Source organism: Antennarius striatus, chromosome 23, assembly GCF_040054535.1.
Source record: "Antennarius striatus isolate MH-2024 chromosome 23, ASM4005453v1, whole genome shotgun sequence".
NCBI lineage: Eukaryota > Metazoa > Chordata > Actinopteri > Lophiiformes > Antennariidae > Antennarius > Antennarius striatus.
This window is the reverse complement of record NC_090798.1, coordinates 396,770-413,038: the sequence shown is the minus strand read 5'-3', so window position 1 is coordinate 413,038 and position 16,269 is coordinate 396,770. Positions and strand designations below refer to the sequence as shown.

The window sequence follows — 16,269 nt, the reverse complement described above, 5'->3', positions numbered from 1 at the left end:
ACAGAATGAAGCAGATCTGGAGCTGAAGCCCTTTATAAAACAGGGAAACATAAAACACCTTCCTTGACCCTGATTGAAGGCAGCTACCCAATAATAACTCAGTCTTCAGTCTCATAACTTCCTTTATGACTCGTTTTATATGTCGGGACTCAAACATGTTTACATGTGACTTGATTCCAATTATTTACCAGTTTTTTTTCCTAATAGAACCCAAAGGAGGGTCAAAACATTCAGGGGGAAAGTATGGAAAACCAAGACGGGAAGAAATAAAGAGGGATAATAGCATTGACGAGGCAATATCCCCTCCTGTTCCCCGGGTCCAGTGCATCTCGTTTGCCCCTGAAACACAATTACAAGGAGGGGGGGGGGTGAGATGAGGGAGAATAGATTTTAATGAGACTGTCTGAGCTACAGAGGAAACATGGGACAAACTGTTTCTGTGCAGACGAGAGAAAACAGGAAACAATCAGCATCAAGATCAGGGCGTCGATTTAGGTTCAACAAGCGAACGGAACAAACGCTGCTGGACGAGAGCCGTTCATTGATCACTGCTCAGTATTGATTAACAATAGAATCAGAACAGAGTTATGATACACAAACGCGTCAGAATGGAACAAACCAGACGAGTGTGTTCAAAGTACGAATGCACAAAGTCATTATTCAATGCAGCAACGTGGAAACAGAAGCAGAGGCTCCTGTTGTAACTAAAGGAAATAACTGGGTGTTTACCTGCAGTGGATTATTTAGCCAAGGCTTTGATGCCGACTGCAGCCTCTTCATGCATTGCATTCTGAACGGTGATCTGGAAAAGAGGAGGGGATTAACAGACGCTGACGTTCGGTCCGGTTTGAGACCCGTTGGGCTCGCGAGCCGAGGACTGACCAGGATCTCCTCTCCGGAGTCGTGCTTGCATTCGATCTCTTTGCCCAGGTCTCCCTCGGGGATCTTCAGGTCCTCTCTCACGTCGCCGCTGTCCTGGAGCAGGGAGAGGTAGCCATCCTGGATCCCGATCAGCTGGGGGGGTGAGGGAGGGGACAGAGTGAGACCACTGTGAACCTCCATGGCGACCGCCGCCATCCTCCCGCCGCCGGCCTCACCTGATAATCCATTCTCTTGATGTTGGGGACGTCCATGTTGTGGGTGGAGGGACAGATGTCTTCATACTTCTTGCCGGAGAAGATGTCGATACCAACCAGGTGGACCTGCAGGAAACGGACAGAGTGAAGGATTCCATTTGACGCTACTTCAGACACCAGAGCAGCTCAGACGCTCAGCAGCCGGAGTTTGATTCCCCCACACGGGTGTTGACGCACTGCAGCAGGTAATGTTCACACTTGCCAGCCGTGAAATCAGCACCGGGGCCAGGAGAGCTGCCAACGGAGCCGGGTCAGCCCTCCATCACCCCCCCGACGGAGAAGAGACTAAAAGGAAGCTGGCAGAGGGAACTGAGCAGGGCGTGGCCGGAGAAGAGTCAATCTCTCAGCCGTTGGTGAGAGCTTCGAAAAATAAAAGGCGGTGAGGAAGACGCTGGGCTGGCTCACTGCCTTGTGTGGTAACAGTGAATATTAGCTGACTAGCCAAGTTTACCTTTTGTTGTCGCATTTACTTCATGTTAAAACTTTAGACTCCATCGTTTTTAAGTAATATCAGCCGTAAAAAGTGCAGGATTACAGCTGTCCTTGTTCACAGCAGTGGTTTAATTACATCTCTACTGATGAATTTACGCGCCTGAGAAAACCGACTCTTTGCTGCCCTCTAGTGGAACCAGTGGTGCTAACAAACGTATTTATTTTAGTACAAAGAAGTATGAAGACACATTAATTGGAGTCTATTCTATGCAGTAAATCTGGATGCTTGTGGACGCCGTCCACTCACCTTAGCATGGCCATGCTTGCCGGTCTTGGAGGTGGACATCTCCACGATCTTGCAGGGTCGTCCCTTCAGCACCACGTAGCCATTCTTGCGCAGAGCCGAGCACTGCATGGGGTAGGTGGCGGATGCCCCAGCATCACCTGTCTGGAAGTCCAGATCTGGATCTGCCATGGCTGCTGTGGAGAAGAGCAGGAAGCCTTTAGAGCGGACTGAGGAGCAGACATGGGGTGAAACCGGACAGACGTTACGTTACAGCGGAGGTGTTCTGAGTGACTGTTCTCAGGTTCCCCCCCGGAACCTCAGCTGAGCTTAAACCGGCCGTCAAAGAGGACAAAGGGTTTTGTCTCTGGGCCACAGCGACCGATCCCTACAGATCCTGACTGTCAGAGCCGGATCAGGAGCACCGGTGCACACCGGGATCGCTCACGTGATCTGAGCACATTCAGGGGGGGGCAGGTCATCCAATAAAAACAGACACCTTGTCCTGATCACACAAACACGTTTCTGCCATCAGGTGAAATTGGTTTGGTCTAACTACATTCTCCACGTCATGCTTCACTGAGTTTGTATGGATGTGGTGTAATTATGAGTTTTTTGTGTTCATGGAGGGTTCTCATGTCGTTGGGGTAGAAGGAACACAGGATGACTTGGTCCTCCGTTCAACAGACTACATCTTCCGTTTGAGGAGACGTTTCAGGCTGTGATGTTAAAGGAACAAAAAGTTGCCGGTGGTCCTCAAATACATTTTAGATCTTAATGTTTTAAAAGGGGCGGCGCTAAAAAGAACCGACTTCTGACAAACTTCCTGATAATGATGGAGGAGTAATATTCAGAATAGGAATCTATTTCAGAAAATCAATAAAGTCAACTTTAATTCTATTGAACTGAATGTAAAATCGATCAGGACGTGGTGACACACCATGTTGTTCTGGGGGCAGCAGGTCTGTTCACTGCTGGGGAAGGGAAAAGGTTTGGAGTGTGGAGCAGCTCTATTTATCTGTATGCATACAGGCCCCCAGTGTGTGTGTGTGTGTGTGTGTGTGTGTGTGTGTGTGTGTGTGTGTGTGTGTGTGTGTGTGTGTGTGTGTGTGTGTGTGTGAGAACAGATAGAGTAGACCTCTTCTCCTACAGCAGCATCCATTCTTTTCAAACAGGCTGTTTGTCCTGAAGTACAGGAACTTCTTCCATGACTGTCTGGTGTTTCTGTCCAGACCCCCCCCCCCCACACACACACACACACACACCAGGGACATGTGAGTCAGCCTCTGGGACCATTTAAACCTGGGGGGTGGAGGAGAGTCCACCCCATCAAACCGCTGCTGGGGGGGCAGGAGGGGAGTCCAGCAGGATGGGCTCCAAAAAAATCAAATCAAATCCCTGAGAACCAGAGGGGGCGGTGGATGAACACAATGACGTCATCAAATCATCTCAAAACAAGTCAGCGTTGGGACGTGACGTCATCTTTCGCGGCGCTGAGAGGAGCGGATTCACAAAGAACCGGTCCCGGTGAGCTGCCACGAGTACACGGCACGCAACGGAAGCACCGGCAGCTGCAAAAGGCTACACCCCGACCGAAGCGCCAGGAGCCAACAGGTGTGACCCCCCCCCACACAGGAAACCCGCTTCACCGGCGGTCAAGCCTGCCGCTGACGGGGACTCCTAACGGGACAATCCCCGGTAAACCCCGGATCGGCACACCCCGGTGTGACTCACGGGGGCCCGGGCGGGCTGCGGCCTAGCACCACGTCCGCGGCCCGCACCGAGGTGTCCAGGCCGAAGCCTGAGCGAAAAGCACCGCCATCACCCCCCTGGTGTCCGTTAACGGCTCCGGTAAACCCCCCCCCCCGGTCTGCCACCCATGCGGTGCCTCCATGCCGCCCCCGGTGGGGGTCGGTAATCCCGCTGGGGGGTCATGACTAAGCTAATACTCGTGATTTTCCACAGACAGAAGTTACGGCTCAGTTCGGAGAGTTTAGGGGGGGGGGGCAAACACTTCATTTATTTGTGCAGATTTAAAGGTTTTAACCCGAACTACCCCCGTGGGGACCGGTTCGCCCCCCCACGGGGTCTGAGTGGAGCCAGACGCGGCGGAGGGTTAGCTGTTTGTGGCCCTCCGGCGGAGCGGGACCCGCCGCGGCTCCGGGTCCACACCGGGCAGCACACCCGCCCCGGTAGACCGAGGAACTCACCGCGGGGTTCGGTCTCTCCTCGGTCTGGTCCGGATCGACGGGCTCCCGGTAATTCCTCCCCCTTCTGCCGCCGCGCTAACGGTTTTTGTGGCCGGGGAAAGGCGCCTCCTGTCGGCTGGTGTGTGACGTCGCTCCCGTTGTCCTTTAGCTAGCAGTGTGATTGTCCTTTCATTCCCGTGGTTCCGACTCGGCTCTCGTCTGGTTCTGGTTCTGAGATCCGGGCTGCGGGCTGCCCCGTGAAGAGGTGCGGCGCGGCGAGAGTCAACCACCAGGCGGAGGAAAACCGGAGGCCTGAACCGCTATGTCTGCACTGGCGGTAGCTGCGCTCCACCTCCCGTCGCCGCTCGTCCAGCTGCCGGACGTGACGGCGGGTGGGGAGTCAACTTCCTGTTGGACCTGTCAGAATAAAATCCCTTCAAGATGTCATGACAGCCTCGGTCTAATTTTGCTATTATGACGGTGATTTATGCTTTGTAATGTCTTTCAGATTACATAATTTAACACTTTTATATTAGAATATTAGATTAATATTTTATTTAAAATGAATCAAATATGGGGCGGCTCGATGATTACTGTAGTGTACTAAACATACACGCGTTCCTTTCCACTGACGTAATTTTACCAACATTTTTATTTTGAAGTGAAACTGAAACTTCCTGTCTCTCGGTGACTAACATCAAAAAACTTGACGCAGCTTCTCTGCGAGGCCCTTGAAACAAAATTCAGCATATTCTGCGCATGCGCAGCTTTTCATTCTAGTGCAGCATGGAGCAGTCCGCTCCCCAGATCCATTTAACTCCGACTGGAGCTCCTGCTGTACACAAACGCACAATCACTACAGGCTAAAAACTGCACGATGTCGTCATCGAAAACGAAACAAAGACATCCTGTCAGTCTGCTCTCCTGCTAACTTTCTCTGCCTCTAATAATTACACTTCTAATTACAGCCTCTTTTCATTCCATGGCTTCTCTGCACAGCAAATGGTTTCGTTGAACTTGGCAGTTCTTGCTGCTAAATTTGGTGCTGCAACTGGAGTACTATGACCTATGTACTGAGGGTCAGGATATAGTTACTGCACCCCAAAATGAACAATCAGTGGTCGCGTTCTTAATCTTCTGTCAAATTAAACACGTGAATAAAGTTTAAATGGGATTATAGAATCACAAACTCGTTTTAAAAATAGTTAAATGTTAAACTGGATATTTGTTTCCATCAAGTTGGACCAAACACATCAATGGAGTATGTTTTGAAATATGAAAGCAGAAAGGAAGTATCTGAGATTAATTAATTACATTTGAACAACATCTAAACTCAGTTGGGAATCAACTAGGTCACTTATTCCAGATCAAACCTCTGGCCAACAGCCCCCTTGAATCAAATCAAACCCTTGTTGCATTAAATAAAGTATGAGTCCACTCCTTCATCAGGATCTCCAAATCCATTCACACCTAACTGACAAAAATCCCAATAGATTTTACATGAAGCGAGAAGAACTTGTTTTTCTATGCAGGACACTTTCATCCAGTGTCATGATAACCTGTCATGAAGTTTAATTTGACAAATGGGCCAAATGTACTTTGACACGTTCATGAATCTGTCCCTCTGTTGGGATCCACTCCCGATTCAATCCGTTCCCTCAGGGAGTTTATGAATAATAATCAGAAATGATCAGTTTCATGATGTTAAAGATGTACAAAATAAATCCTGAGTTTTCCCCTATAAGGATGTCCATTCCATTTGTTTTCTTGTGTAATCCTGTTAACAAACAAACAAAAGACCAACGTCAGTGAAATAACGTCTTCCTTGGTGGAGATACGAAGAAAATTCATACACAATTAAAGGGAATTAACAAATACAAACCTTTTTAAATGAATTTAGTCTTGTTTTTTACTGTTGCTTTTATTTACTGTGTAAACAAATTATCCATTAGATTTTTTTTAACCAAAGCAACTAAAATAAACTTTAACGCAGTATTTATTTTATCTAAAATACATTTAGATTTATTTTAGATTTCTTTAAAGACCAAATCATATGGTTTGACTCGGAGGACTCGGAGGAGGATCCACACGGGGGCGCTGACGCCAGGTGAAGGATCCCAACTCCCCGAAAACAGCAAAGAAGAAGAGAGAGAAGAAGAAAAGTTAGGCAGAGCGCAGGAGGGGGGGGACTCCGGAGTGAAGGTGTAGTCATCCAGCATGTCCGACGCCGAGGTGCTGAGCGCTCCACCGGCGGCCCCACCCGTGGAAGACAAGCCGCAGGCGGAGAGGAAAGTCATAGGTGGGTGGTGGGGGGGGGTGAAGGCTTTTAGTTAATTAGGAGGGATTAAAAACTAAATTATAATCCTGGTGAATTTAGTGGAATCAACACCTGTGGCTGCAGAATTAAGTTTTATTTCTCTCCCGCTAATATTAAAAACGTTTGTGCGCCGTCTGGACTCTCCGGTAACCTCCTCCGCTTAAATCAATAAATAATCAATCAGACCCGTCTCTCACCGCGGATATCGATCAACACGTGTTAAAGGTTTTACGTTATTTAATAAAACTCGTCAAAACTCCACGGAAAACGTTCCGTCCACACCTGAGAGAGTCGGAAACGAACCGTTATTAACCCAAAACGTCTCGAGCGAGTGTTTCCGGTCCTCCAGGTGTTCTTTCACCTTCAAACGGTTCAGGTGACTCACTTTTGGGGGTTTCTTGACTCAAACAAAATGACTCCATGATTGTTGTGAACTATCGGTGACCGGTGACCTAAATTCCGTCTTTATCGGCGGGGGCGCGCCCGGCGCGCTCCCCTGCGCAGGTGCGATTGATTGCGCTGAGGAGTTAAAGGGTTAATTAAAAAGCCTCCAGGGTGTTTTTCGGGGTAAACCGGGCTGATAATGAGATAAATCCTGACGGTGGGGGGGGGGGTGAAGCTGCGCGTCAGGCCGACCGGCGCGACCCCTCCCGGTGTTTAACGGCGCGCCCACGTGACACCGTTTCAAAGTCTTTCCGTTAATGATTGACGAGGCGCCCGTTTCTGCTCGTTTGCTCCATGTCAGATAAGGTGTGTGTGTGTGTGTGTGTGTGTGTGTGTGTGTGTTCCTGCAGCCACGTTGGTCCAGGGCACCGTGAAATGGTTCAACGTGCGCAACGGGTACGGGTTCATCAACAGGTACCCCCCCTCCGTTGATCCGGTTCTGTTCAGGTGATTCTGCTCCAGGTTTCTGATCAGCTTTTGTTTCTCACAGAAACGACACCAAAGAGGACGTGTTTGTCCATCAGGTGAAGCTCCAGTGTTGTGTGTTTGTTCCTGAACTGGACAGAATTGTTCTTCTGACGCGTTTCTTTCTCCTCAGACGGCCATCAAGAAGAACAACCCCAGGAAGTTCCTCCGCAGCGTGGGAGACGGGGAGGTGGTGGAGTTTGACGTGATCGAAGCAACAAAGGTGAGAAATAAACGACTGAAGGTGTTCGTGTCGATCCGATCGGTCATTACGGGGTTAAAGGATTCTTTTTGCACAAACTCCTAAAATGGATCCAGGAAATGTTTTTATTCCTGACCTCCGCCCCCGCCTGTTTCTCTAGGACGTCCTGGTTAATCAGCTGATTTAACGTTCTGACCTTTGACCCCTGGCAGGGCTCGGAGGCGGCTAACGTGACCGGTCCCGGTGGCGTCCCAGTCAAAGGCAGCCGCTACGCGCCCAACAAGCGGCGCTTCCGCCGGCGGTTCTTCCCCCGCAGCCCCCGCCCCGGCGACCAGGGCAAAGCCGACGGCATGGAGGGCGACGCCTCCGAGGAGAACGACGCCGCCAAACCTCAGCAGCGCCGCCGTCGGCCCCGCAGGCCTCAGCAGGAGGGGCAGGAGGTCAGCGGCGGGGAGGGGCGTGGCTCCCGCACCCGTTCAGAACGAGGCGTGTTTCAGGCGTGTTTCAGGCGTGTTTGCTCCACCCCTCAGGGCGACGCTGGAGACGTGAAGATCGACGGGGAGGAGGGCGAGCCGACGCAGCGACCCCCGCCGCGGAGGTTCTGGCGTCCGTACCGGAGGTGAGCTCGACACCGCCTGCTGTTGCACGAACGCCGAACCCCCGTTTCAAACGTCCTCTCTCTGGGTCAGACCCTTCCGGCCGCGCCCCCCTCCCGACGCGGCGGCGGACGAGCAGCAGGGGTCAGCGGAGGAGGGCCCGGGGCCCGGAGAGGTCAAGCAGACCAGCGAGGAGGTCGCCGAAGGCCAGAAGCTGCGCGGTCAGCCCCGACGGCGCCGGCAGAGGAGCTCCACCTCCAAAGTAAGTGCCACCCCCCACACCCCCCATCGCTCCGGGGGGGCGGGGCCAGACTCACCTGTGTGTGACCTACAGACCGACACCGACAAGTCCGCCTCGGAGCCCGACACCCCCCCCCAGACCTCAAAACCGGCCGACCTGAAGTCCAAGTCGCCGAAGGCCTCCCCCAAAGCGCCCCCCAGGGCCCCCGACTCGCCGGCGGTAAGCGAACACACCCCTGATGGGTGGGGGTGCGGGGGGGCGAAGGCTGTGTTTAACGCATCTGATTCGCCGCAGGACGCCGCTGACCCCCCACCCCCCACACCCCCAGCACCATCAGAGTGATGCCGGAGGGACGACAGTCGTGCAACCCGTGACCAGAGGTGGGACAAAAGCCCCCCCCAGGGCAGAAGACCACTTCCTGTCTGTGTGTTTAACTTCCTGTCTCTCTCTCAGGTCCTGGTTGGACGACTGAACACATGCACTGCTCTCCCCTCCCTGCACCCCCCCATCCCGTCTCGCTGTCGCCCCTCGAGGGGTGAGGGGGGCAGACGGGGATGCAGGGGGGGGGTGCGGGTGCATATTTACACTTTCAGACATCTTTGAGAAGAAACGGCCGACCTGCTTGGACCCCGTCCCAACCTTAAGACTCTTTCTTTAAACGCCCTGAGGGGCGTCAGATTCCAGAGGATCCACCTTGTTAAGCTTTAATTTGGTTGAAGGGGGGGGACACCGAGCCGCTGGTGCATGATGGGAGTAGGTTTAAGGAGTCCTGCAAACACACTACTCTCAGTCTCCTCATTTGAGGATAAATTGAAAAACATTATTTTTGTCCCTTTTTGCTTATTTGTGTCCTTTTTTTTATTTTGGAGGGGATTTTGTGCAATGTTGGTACTTGAAGAGGAAATGTTGATGAATAAATCATGTCTGCAAATCTCAGGATTCAGTCGTTCATGTTTTAGAGTCAAAGGAAATGAAACGTTCAGGTTTCAGCCAGTCGGTACAGTCGGTACCCTTTAGTCACATCAGGGAGCTGATAATGGATCAATATTACAGATCAGGGTGAGAAACACAACAACCAGAGGAAACAAACTGATTTTAAAAATACACAAGAATGTCGTCAGTTTAGTCGCCTCGCTGACGTGACCCGCCTCTAGTTTTAGGATTTAAATTGGATGCATATGAAAGGGGTTGGCGTTTGTGTGAATGCTACGTCGTCACCATGGCAACCACGCCGATGCATCCAAATTCAGACGTGCATTTCATTCACATCTGACGTGTGTGAAGACCTAGACCCCGCCCCTCCTAACAGTAACTACACACAGGTAAAGGCGTTCGCTTCAAAGAACATTTTGAAACCTCGATGGGATGGATTTATTTCTGGACAGTCGTGCTGAAACGTTGAAAATCTGAACGCTGGGCTTCTTTATCGCAACTCTTTAGAAAAATAAGTGTTCCCAGCTGTGGTACGAAACACACGCGTGTTTGACTCTGTGGACGTGTGGAGGTGGCGTTCAGACGCGTCGCCATGGAACCAAACCAACAGGAAGTTAAAGCCTCCAAACACTCCGGTCAGCTGTTAATCTGTTGCTTCTGACCTTTCAGGCTCACGTTGTGACTGTTCACCTCTGCGTTGCCACGGTTACCAGTAAACAATCCCAAAACCCCTCCAACCACAATATATATGAATACAAGTGACTCAGTAAATGTCAGGAAACACGTCTGGAGTCCATCAGTTGGTGCTCTCCTCCCCCAGGTAGTCCAGCTCCGTGCTGAGCTTGTCCCGGTCCAGGTCCCGGTCCAGGTCCAGGTCCAGGTCCAGGTCCATCATCCCCCCTGCTGAATGCCGGTGGAAGTTTGCTGCGATCTGGTCGAACGTCTTCCCCCTCGTCTCTGGGACCCGGAAGAACGTGAAGATGAGGAAGAAGAGGAGGAGCGCTGCGAAGATCAGGAAGACGTACGGCCCACAGAGGTCCTGGGGGGGTCGGGGTACAGTGTGAGGAGACGGCCGGACGCCGGCAGGGGGGTTCAGGACGGACGGTGAGGATACTCACAGCCACGTACTGGAAGCCCATGCCGATGATGAAGTTGGCGGTCCAGTTGGAGAAGCCGGCCACGGCCATGGCGGCCGGACGCGGCCCCTGGGAGAACAGCTCGGCCACGAAGAACCAGGGGATGGGGCCCGGTCCGATCTCGAAGAACGCCACGAAGCTGTAGATGGCCAGCATGCTGACGTAGCTCATCCAGGGGACGCTTTCCTGTCGGGGGGGGAGGGTTCAGTTTGAAGAGAACACACCCAGAATGGCCCAAAAGAATCTGCATCTCCACCAGACCGACCAACAAAGCCAGAGCCGTCGTCATGACAACGGCACAGACGCACATCCCGCCCAGTCCGAGCATGTGGAGCGTCCGCCGGCCGATCCTCTCGATCAGGAAGAGCTGTGGACACAAACGTGGGAAACGGTCCGAACGCTGCCAAACCTCAACCTCAACCGCCGTCTCCATCCCAACAAACGCTCCTGACACGCCTCCTGACATTGACACCTGACCTCCGTCCACAGGCGTGGGCGGAGGGAACGGCGTTGGCGCTGATGGAGACTGATCTGTATCAGCAGCTCAAACATGGAGGTGAGGTGTGGACGTGTTCCTGCCGTTCTCACCGACACCACGGTGAACGCACAGTTGACCACGCCCGCTCCGATGGTGGCGTACACCGGACTCTGGACCCCCGCCTTCATGAAGATGCTGGTGGAATAGTAGAAGATCTGAAACAGAGACAGGATAGTGACGGTCAGGGGACACCGTGCGGCCGGGTCTAACCCCTGGAGTCTCACCGCGTTGATGCCCGACAGCTGCTGGGACAGCTGCAGCAGGATGGAGATGAGGACGGGCTGGCGGTACGCCGGCGAGCGGAACAGCTCCAGGATGGACACCTTCCTCTCCATATCCATCTTCCTCTTCTCCTCCTTCATCTCCGCCAGCATGTCCCCCACCTCCTGCCGGCCCGTCAGCCTCCTCAGGCCTGCAAACAGGGGGCGTTCAGGACGTTTCCACCCCCAGACCGCTCTGGACCGGCCCCCGCCCCCGGCTCACCCCTCTTGGCCTGATGCTCCTGGCAGCGGACGATGTAGAGGAAGCGTGGACTCTCGGGGCAGAAGGGCAGGAAGGACATCTGGAACACCGTGGGGACGACGGTGATGCCCAGCAGGACGGGCCACAGCTCCCTGCTGCCTAGCAACGCCTCCAGACCCAGGACCTGCACAGGGACAGGAAGCAGGATCGGTTCCAGGTCCCCCCCGGAGCCCCCGGGGGCCTCCGCGGTCGTACCTGCGCGATGAGAATCCCCGTCACGATGGCCAGCTGGTGCAGCGTCCCCAGCGCCCCCCGCAGGCTGGTGGGGGCGATCTCGCCCACGTACATGGGCGTCAGACCGGAGGCTAATCCTGCAGGAAGAGAGAAGTCAGGGGGGGGTGGGGCGGCGCTCAAACGTGTCGCCGCGGAACCCCAGGAACAGGGCAGCTTTACCGCAGTAGGCCCCGATGATGAAGCGTCCCAGGATCATCATCTCGAAGGAGCGGCAGAGCTTAGACAACCCCATCAGACTCCCCCCGATGAAGGCAAACAGGTTGTTGATGAGCATGGCCTTCCTCCTGGGGGGACACCAGAAGACAAGCTGGAGCCACGACAGCAGGGACAGACGAGGACAATGACACCTCAAACGTTCAGCTGAAGCTGGGGAGCCTCAGGTCCACGCTGGATGGAGGTACAGACGTTGTCCTCTAGGGGGCAGCATCGACCCAAAACATCCAGGCTGACGTCATAAATCATCTCACACGGTTTAAATTCAGACAAACCGTCTCTACTGTCAGACAGCACAGACGTCATCTTGCTGACTGAAGGCGGAGCCCCCGTTTACGAAGACCTTACCCTGAGTGACCCTCACCGACCCCCCCTGACCCCCGCTGCCGTTTCAGATCTGCTTTCAGTCACTGGAGGCCGTGGGCTGCATTCCAATTCGTATCCAGCTCAGGTTTCCGGGGGAAGCTGAGTGAACCAGGAGCTTCCTGGTTCCTCCCAGTTTCCCCCCTGAATAATTCCAGCCTGGATCCTCTACCTGCCCAGCCACTCAGACACGAAGCCCACGCAGAAGGACGACAGCATCCCACCGATGGAGAAGATGGCCACCGACAGGGACCACAGGGACGTGAGGGTTCCTGTGGGGATGGGCTCTCCGTACCGCTGGACCCACGTCTCGTTGTAGTCGCCCTCGATCATCTGCAGACCAGAGGAAACAGCCTGGGGGGTCACTGGGGGCCACATCAGCATCAGCTGTCCTCAAAGGACCAGATGTAACTAATAAATGTAACTAAATGTAACTCAGTGTAATGTAACTAAATGTAACTACTCCTTAATGTAACTAATAAATGTAACTAAATGTAACTCAGTGTAATGTAACTAAATGTAACTACTCCTTAATGTAACTAATAAATGTAACTAAATGTAACTCAGTGTAATGTAACTAAATGTAACTACTCCTTAATGTTAAATAACTGAATTTCTGACTGATTCTAGTTCCAAACATTACAGTTAGACAGAAAAAACATGTTTGTTTGTTTCTCTGTTCTAACATGAATCCTTTTCATTTGTCAGGTTATTAAACCCACAGAACTCCATCAATCAAGGATCAAACTATCAATCAATAAAGAAAAATAACATCAGACACAAGTTAGGACATTAACTTTGTTCACAACGTTTAGTCAGTTAGAATGGGATGAACTACTGCATTGTGGGAAATGTAGTTTTGGTCAAAACACACTTTTGACCTGTTTATTTTTAGACACTCTGACCTTTAATGCTCTGGTGGGCCACATTAAATGATGTGGAGGGCCACATTTGGCCCCCGGGCCTTGAGTTTGACACATGTTTTGTATGATGCAGTATGAGCTGAAGGGCTTTAGCATGAATATTAACCACTCTTGATCCAATTTGTTGCCATGGAAACAGAAAAATATTTTACAATTGAAGTACATGACCATGGCTGCACATCACAAAAAGAATCCAGTTTAGATCTGCTTCAAACACACACACACACACACACACAGACACACAAACAAACACACACGCGCACACGCACACACACGCACACACACACACACACACACACACACACACAGACACACAAACAAACACACACGCGCACACGCACACACACGCACACACACACACACACACACACACACACACACACACACACACACACACACACACACACACACACACACACACCATTAGAAACAGGAGTGGTGGTGCATTCGAGGACCGTCAGGTTCCTCCATCTCTGAACACTGGAGTGTTTCTGTCGGCTGGACGTCCTCCTGTTCCCGCTGCAGCTGACACGCCCCCCAGCATGATGTCACAGCCCCACGTTCCAGGAATCGTTCCCCTCTTTATTGTCTAAACATCCTCAGCTCCATTGGGGGGGGGGGGTTGGGTGTCAAACAACGAGGAACACAGGAGCAGAGTGGACCCCCTCCCTTCAGCACCACGTCCTGATCTTATTGGTTGGTTGTTACCCCCTGGATGATGATATCTGAGTGTGTGTGTGTGTGTGTGTGTGTGTGTGTGTGTGTGTGTGTGTGTGTGTGTGTGTGTGTGTGTGTGTGTGTGTGTGTGTGTGTGTGTTACCTTCTGAGGCGCGTTGATGACGCCGATGTTGTACCCAAACTGCAGGGACCCCAGGACGGCGGTGAAGACGGACAGAACGAAGGTTCTGGTCACCGTCTGGAGCAGAACCAGAACAGTTGTCAGACCCGTGTGTGACGCCCACAAACACACACCACATGTTAATCACTGATCCTGAGGAGAAGAAGCTTCTCCACAGGCTATGCTTGAACTTTAACGTCCAGTTTCCCATCAGGCCAAGGGGCAGCTGCCTCCGTCTTGAGGGATGACCTTGGGGACACATGAGTTACCGAGCAGCTAAGCTGGCCTCTAATACACATAAAACATGGCATTATGGGTAAACGTCTGGGAGGTTTGACAGCGGTGGGATTTGATTTGCTGCTGGATAAACACACAAACACCTCCCATCATGCCTTGCTGGAATGTTGACGTGTTCATCATGAGGGCTGCGTGACACCAACAACACGTGACGTTAACCTGACATTTAAAGGTGATATTTTATCCCACTTTCCTTCCACACGTCTGACAGAAATGTCTATTTCTTTTTAATTTTTACATAATTTAATTTCTTCCAGTAAAATAAAGACAATGTGTTTTGTGTGTTTATTCTCTTTTATATTTAAAGTAAACTCCAGGTTCTGTTGTGTTCCATGGATCATTAAACCCACTGAATGTATGTTTGAGTCTGGCTGACCTTGCTTTTTCCAGTCCGCAGATAAATACTGTTTAATGTTTGTGAACCATAACAAACGGGCGTGTGTGTGTGTGTGTGTGTGTGTGTGTGTTACCTTTCCTGTCCTTGTAACATGAAAGGTAACACTTTTACATTTCAGCTGTAATATCCATCCAGTTAAAAACAGTTAAAGACACGTCGCTGATTCTTTACCTGATTTTAAATCTTAATCTGTTTAAAATCTGACCGCTTCTTTTTTTTTTTGGTTTATGGGATTTGAACTGATGCAGATCAACCTGCCCCTCATTAATGCCACCCCCTCCTCACTGAGGGGTTGTGTTGTTGTTCTGTTGGTTTGTTGGTGAGCAGGGTTAAACTACAACGACCATGAATCCACAGACTCACCAGTGGGTCGTTACGTTCTTTTCTCTGACTGACTTCAGGGTTTTTCCACCATATTTATCAATTACATGTGAACTCCTTTCATCAAACCACCCAGAACCAGAGGAGTGACATGAACGACCGCTCCATGCTCTTGTCCAGCTGGGGGAACAACACAGCACATTGTTGATGGGGGCGTCACTGGAGCCAGTCAGACCAGGTGCCCAAACCACAGCACAGCAAAGCCTGACCTGGAAACTCTGATTTAACTGTTCAAGGTCAAAACTCAGCACTAAATAAAGACCGAACTCACTCTGAGCGGCTGGGGTTGGTTTCCTCTGTGACGAAGCACATTACTGTTTTACAATGGTTATTATATTATTATTATTATTATTATTATTATTATTATTATTATTATTATTACTACTATTAATATGGCTACTGTTGTTATCAGTATCCAGTAAAGGAACATAAAACCACTGTTACATACATGTTTACACATTTCCCATGAATAAACCCCACGTCACACTTTAGAGCTAAAATCCTCTTTTATATATTTTAATGAATGTTTTAACAAACAACTATCGAGTCATAGTGTATTTACTGGATTGTTAGAGTCAAACTACAACTGTTTTTTTCTTACACTGTTTGTGTGGGATGGACATAAACCCGTGCGTAAAATCTCTCCAAATAAAAATACGCACGGATCAGTGAAACGAACGCTGCATTTTCCCAACGATCAGAAACTCATCGCGTTATTTATGAGAGTAGAACCAGTCCCAGCGAACTCCTGTCCTTGAGGACTTTCCCAGAAAGAATAAATTACCTCCCCTCCGAGTTGCTGAAACCCGGCCGGCATGACTTTGGCACCAGTGGCAGGAGATGAGAGACGCGTCTGGAGCCACAGGAGACCCGCAAAGGGCAAAAAGCCCCGACTTCGGAGCGCAGCACCAAACAAGCTCACAGAAAGGTGGAATCCAGAGGAGAAAATCAAAGTTATCGATCTGTTGCGTCCTCTCCTGCAAGGTGTCCTCTCTCCTTTAAATTTCTCGCGTCCGTCCAGCTGGGATCGAGTGACTCCCACCTCCCCATGTGCGCGCCTCGCTCCATAACGAGGGTGGGTGGGGGGTGAGGAGGGTGAGGAGGCTCCTCCAGGGCTGAGGATCAACCCACCAGGCCCGGCTGTTCTTGAGAGTCTGCAGCAGAGGTCGAGACAAGCAGGAAGCTCTCA

The 16,269-nt window shown here is 51.3% G+C and overlaps 3 protein-coding genes across 6 annotated transcripts; 1 reads left to right on the top strand and 2 right to left on the bottom strand.

The window, feature by feature from the left end:
- Window positions 1–118: 118 nt before the first annotated feature.
- Window positions 119–4,418, bottom strand: LOC137590494 (eukaryotic translation initiation factor 5A-1). 2 transcript variants are annotated; one of them, XM_068308136.1, is made up of 6 exons: window positions 4,062–4,418; window positions 1,876–2,045; window positions 1,098–1,202; window positions 883–1,014; window positions 730–802; window positions 119–339 (listed from the first exon to the last, which is right to left on the bottom strand). In XM_068308136.1, the coding sequence occupies exons 2-5, from the start codon at window positions 2,041–2,043 to the stop codon at window positions 740–742; spliced, it is 468 nt and encodes a 155-aa protein (XP_068164237.1). In that variant the 5' UTR covers window positions 2,044–2,045; window positions 4,062–4,418; the 3' UTR covers window positions 119–339; window positions 730–739. The 2 variants fall into 2 exon arrangements, with proteins under 2 accessions (XP_068164237.1, XP_068164236.1); XM_068308135.1 differs by having other exon boundaries at window positions 1,876–2,048; window positions 4,062–4,416.
- A 1,795-nt stretch (window positions 4,419–6,213) lies between these two features.
- Window positions 6,214–9,236, top strand: LOC137590815 (Y-box-binding protein 2-A-like). 2 transcript variants are annotated; one of them, XM_068308613.1, is made up of 10 exons: window positions 6,214–6,339; window positions 7,152–7,215; window positions 7,292–7,325; window positions 7,400–7,489; window positions 7,681–7,908; window positions 7,999–8,087; window positions 8,158–8,326; window positions 8,399–8,524; window positions 8,600–8,685; window positions 8,759–9,229. In XM_068308613.1, exons 1-9 carry the CDS (start codon window positions 6,258–6,260, stop codon window positions 8,645–8,647), a joined length of 930 nt encoding a protein of 309 aa, XP_068164714.1. In that variant the 5' UTR covers window positions 6,214–6,257; the 3' UTR covers window positions 8,648–8,685; window positions 8,759–9,229. The 2 variants fall into 2 exon arrangements, with proteins under 2 accessions (XP_068164714.1, XP_068164713.1); XM_068308612.1 differs by having other exon boundaries at window positions 8,158–8,524; window positions 8,759–9,236.
- A 2-nt stretch (window positions 9,237–9,238) lies between these two features.
- Window positions 9,239–16,233, bottom strand: LOC137590811 (solute carrier family 2, facilitated glucose transporter member 4-like). 2 transcript variants are annotated; one of them, XM_068308608.1, is made up of 11 exons: window positions 15,865–16,233; window positions 13,988–14,083; window positions 12,417–12,577; window positions 11,828–11,952; window positions 11,630–11,745; window positions 11,396–11,558; window positions 11,137–11,324; window positions 10,963–11,067; window positions 10,640–10,741; window positions 10,357–10,560; window positions 9,239–10,277 (listed from the first exon to the last, which is right to left on the bottom strand). In XM_068308608.1, the coding sequence occupies exons 1-11, from the start codon at window positions 15,895–15,897 to the stop codon at window positions 10,035–10,037; spliced, it is 1,536 nt and encodes a 511-aa protein (XP_068164709.1). In that variant the 5' UTR covers window positions 15,898–16,233; the 3' UTR covers window positions 9,239–10,034. The 2 variants fall into 2 exon arrangements, with proteins under 2 accessions (XP_068164709.1, XP_068164708.1); XM_068308607.1 differs by having other exon boundaries at window positions 10,963–11,324.
- Window positions 16,234–16,269: the final 36 nt, after the last annotated feature.

Bases quoted from the DNA above. Each gene is read 5' to 3' on its own strand.
- LOC137590494 (XM_068308136.1), bottom strand. From the start codon at position 2,043: ATGGCAGATCCAGATCTGGACTTCCAGACAGGTGATGCTGGGGCATCC. The intron at 1,203-1,875 runs GTGAGTGGACGG...CGTTTCCTGCAG, and splicing joins GCAAGCATGGCCATGCTAAG to GTCCACCTGGTTGGTATCGA. The intron at 1,015-1,097 runs GTGAGGCCGGCG...TCACCCCCCCAG, and splicing joins TCAAGAGAATGGATTATCAG to CTGATCGGGATCCAGGATGG.
- LOC137590815 (XM_068308612.1), top strand. From the start codon at position 6,258: ATGTCCGACGCCGAGGTGCTGAGCGCTCCACCGGCGGCCCCACCCGTG. The intron at 7,326-7,399 runs GTGAAGCTCCAG...CTTTCTCCTCAG, and splicing joins AGGACGTGTTTGTCCATCAG to ACGGCCATCAAGAAGAACAA. The intron at 8,088-8,157 runs GTGAGCTCGACA...TCTCTGGGTCAG, and splicing joins TTCTGGCGTCCGTACCGGAG to ACCCTTCCGGCCGCGCCCCC.
- LOC137590811 (XM_068308607.1), bottom strand. From the start codon at position 15,897: ATGCCGGCCGGGTTTCAGCAACTCGGAGGGGAG. The intron at 14,084-15,864 runs GTAATTTATTCT...GTTCTGCTCCAG, and splicing joins TTCAGCAACTCGGAGGGGAG to ACGGTGACCAGAACCTTCGT. The intron at 11,953-12,416 runs GTAGAGGATCCA...GTGTCCCCCCAG, and splicing joins GTGTCTGAGTGGCTGGGCAG to GAGGAAGGCCATGCTCATCA.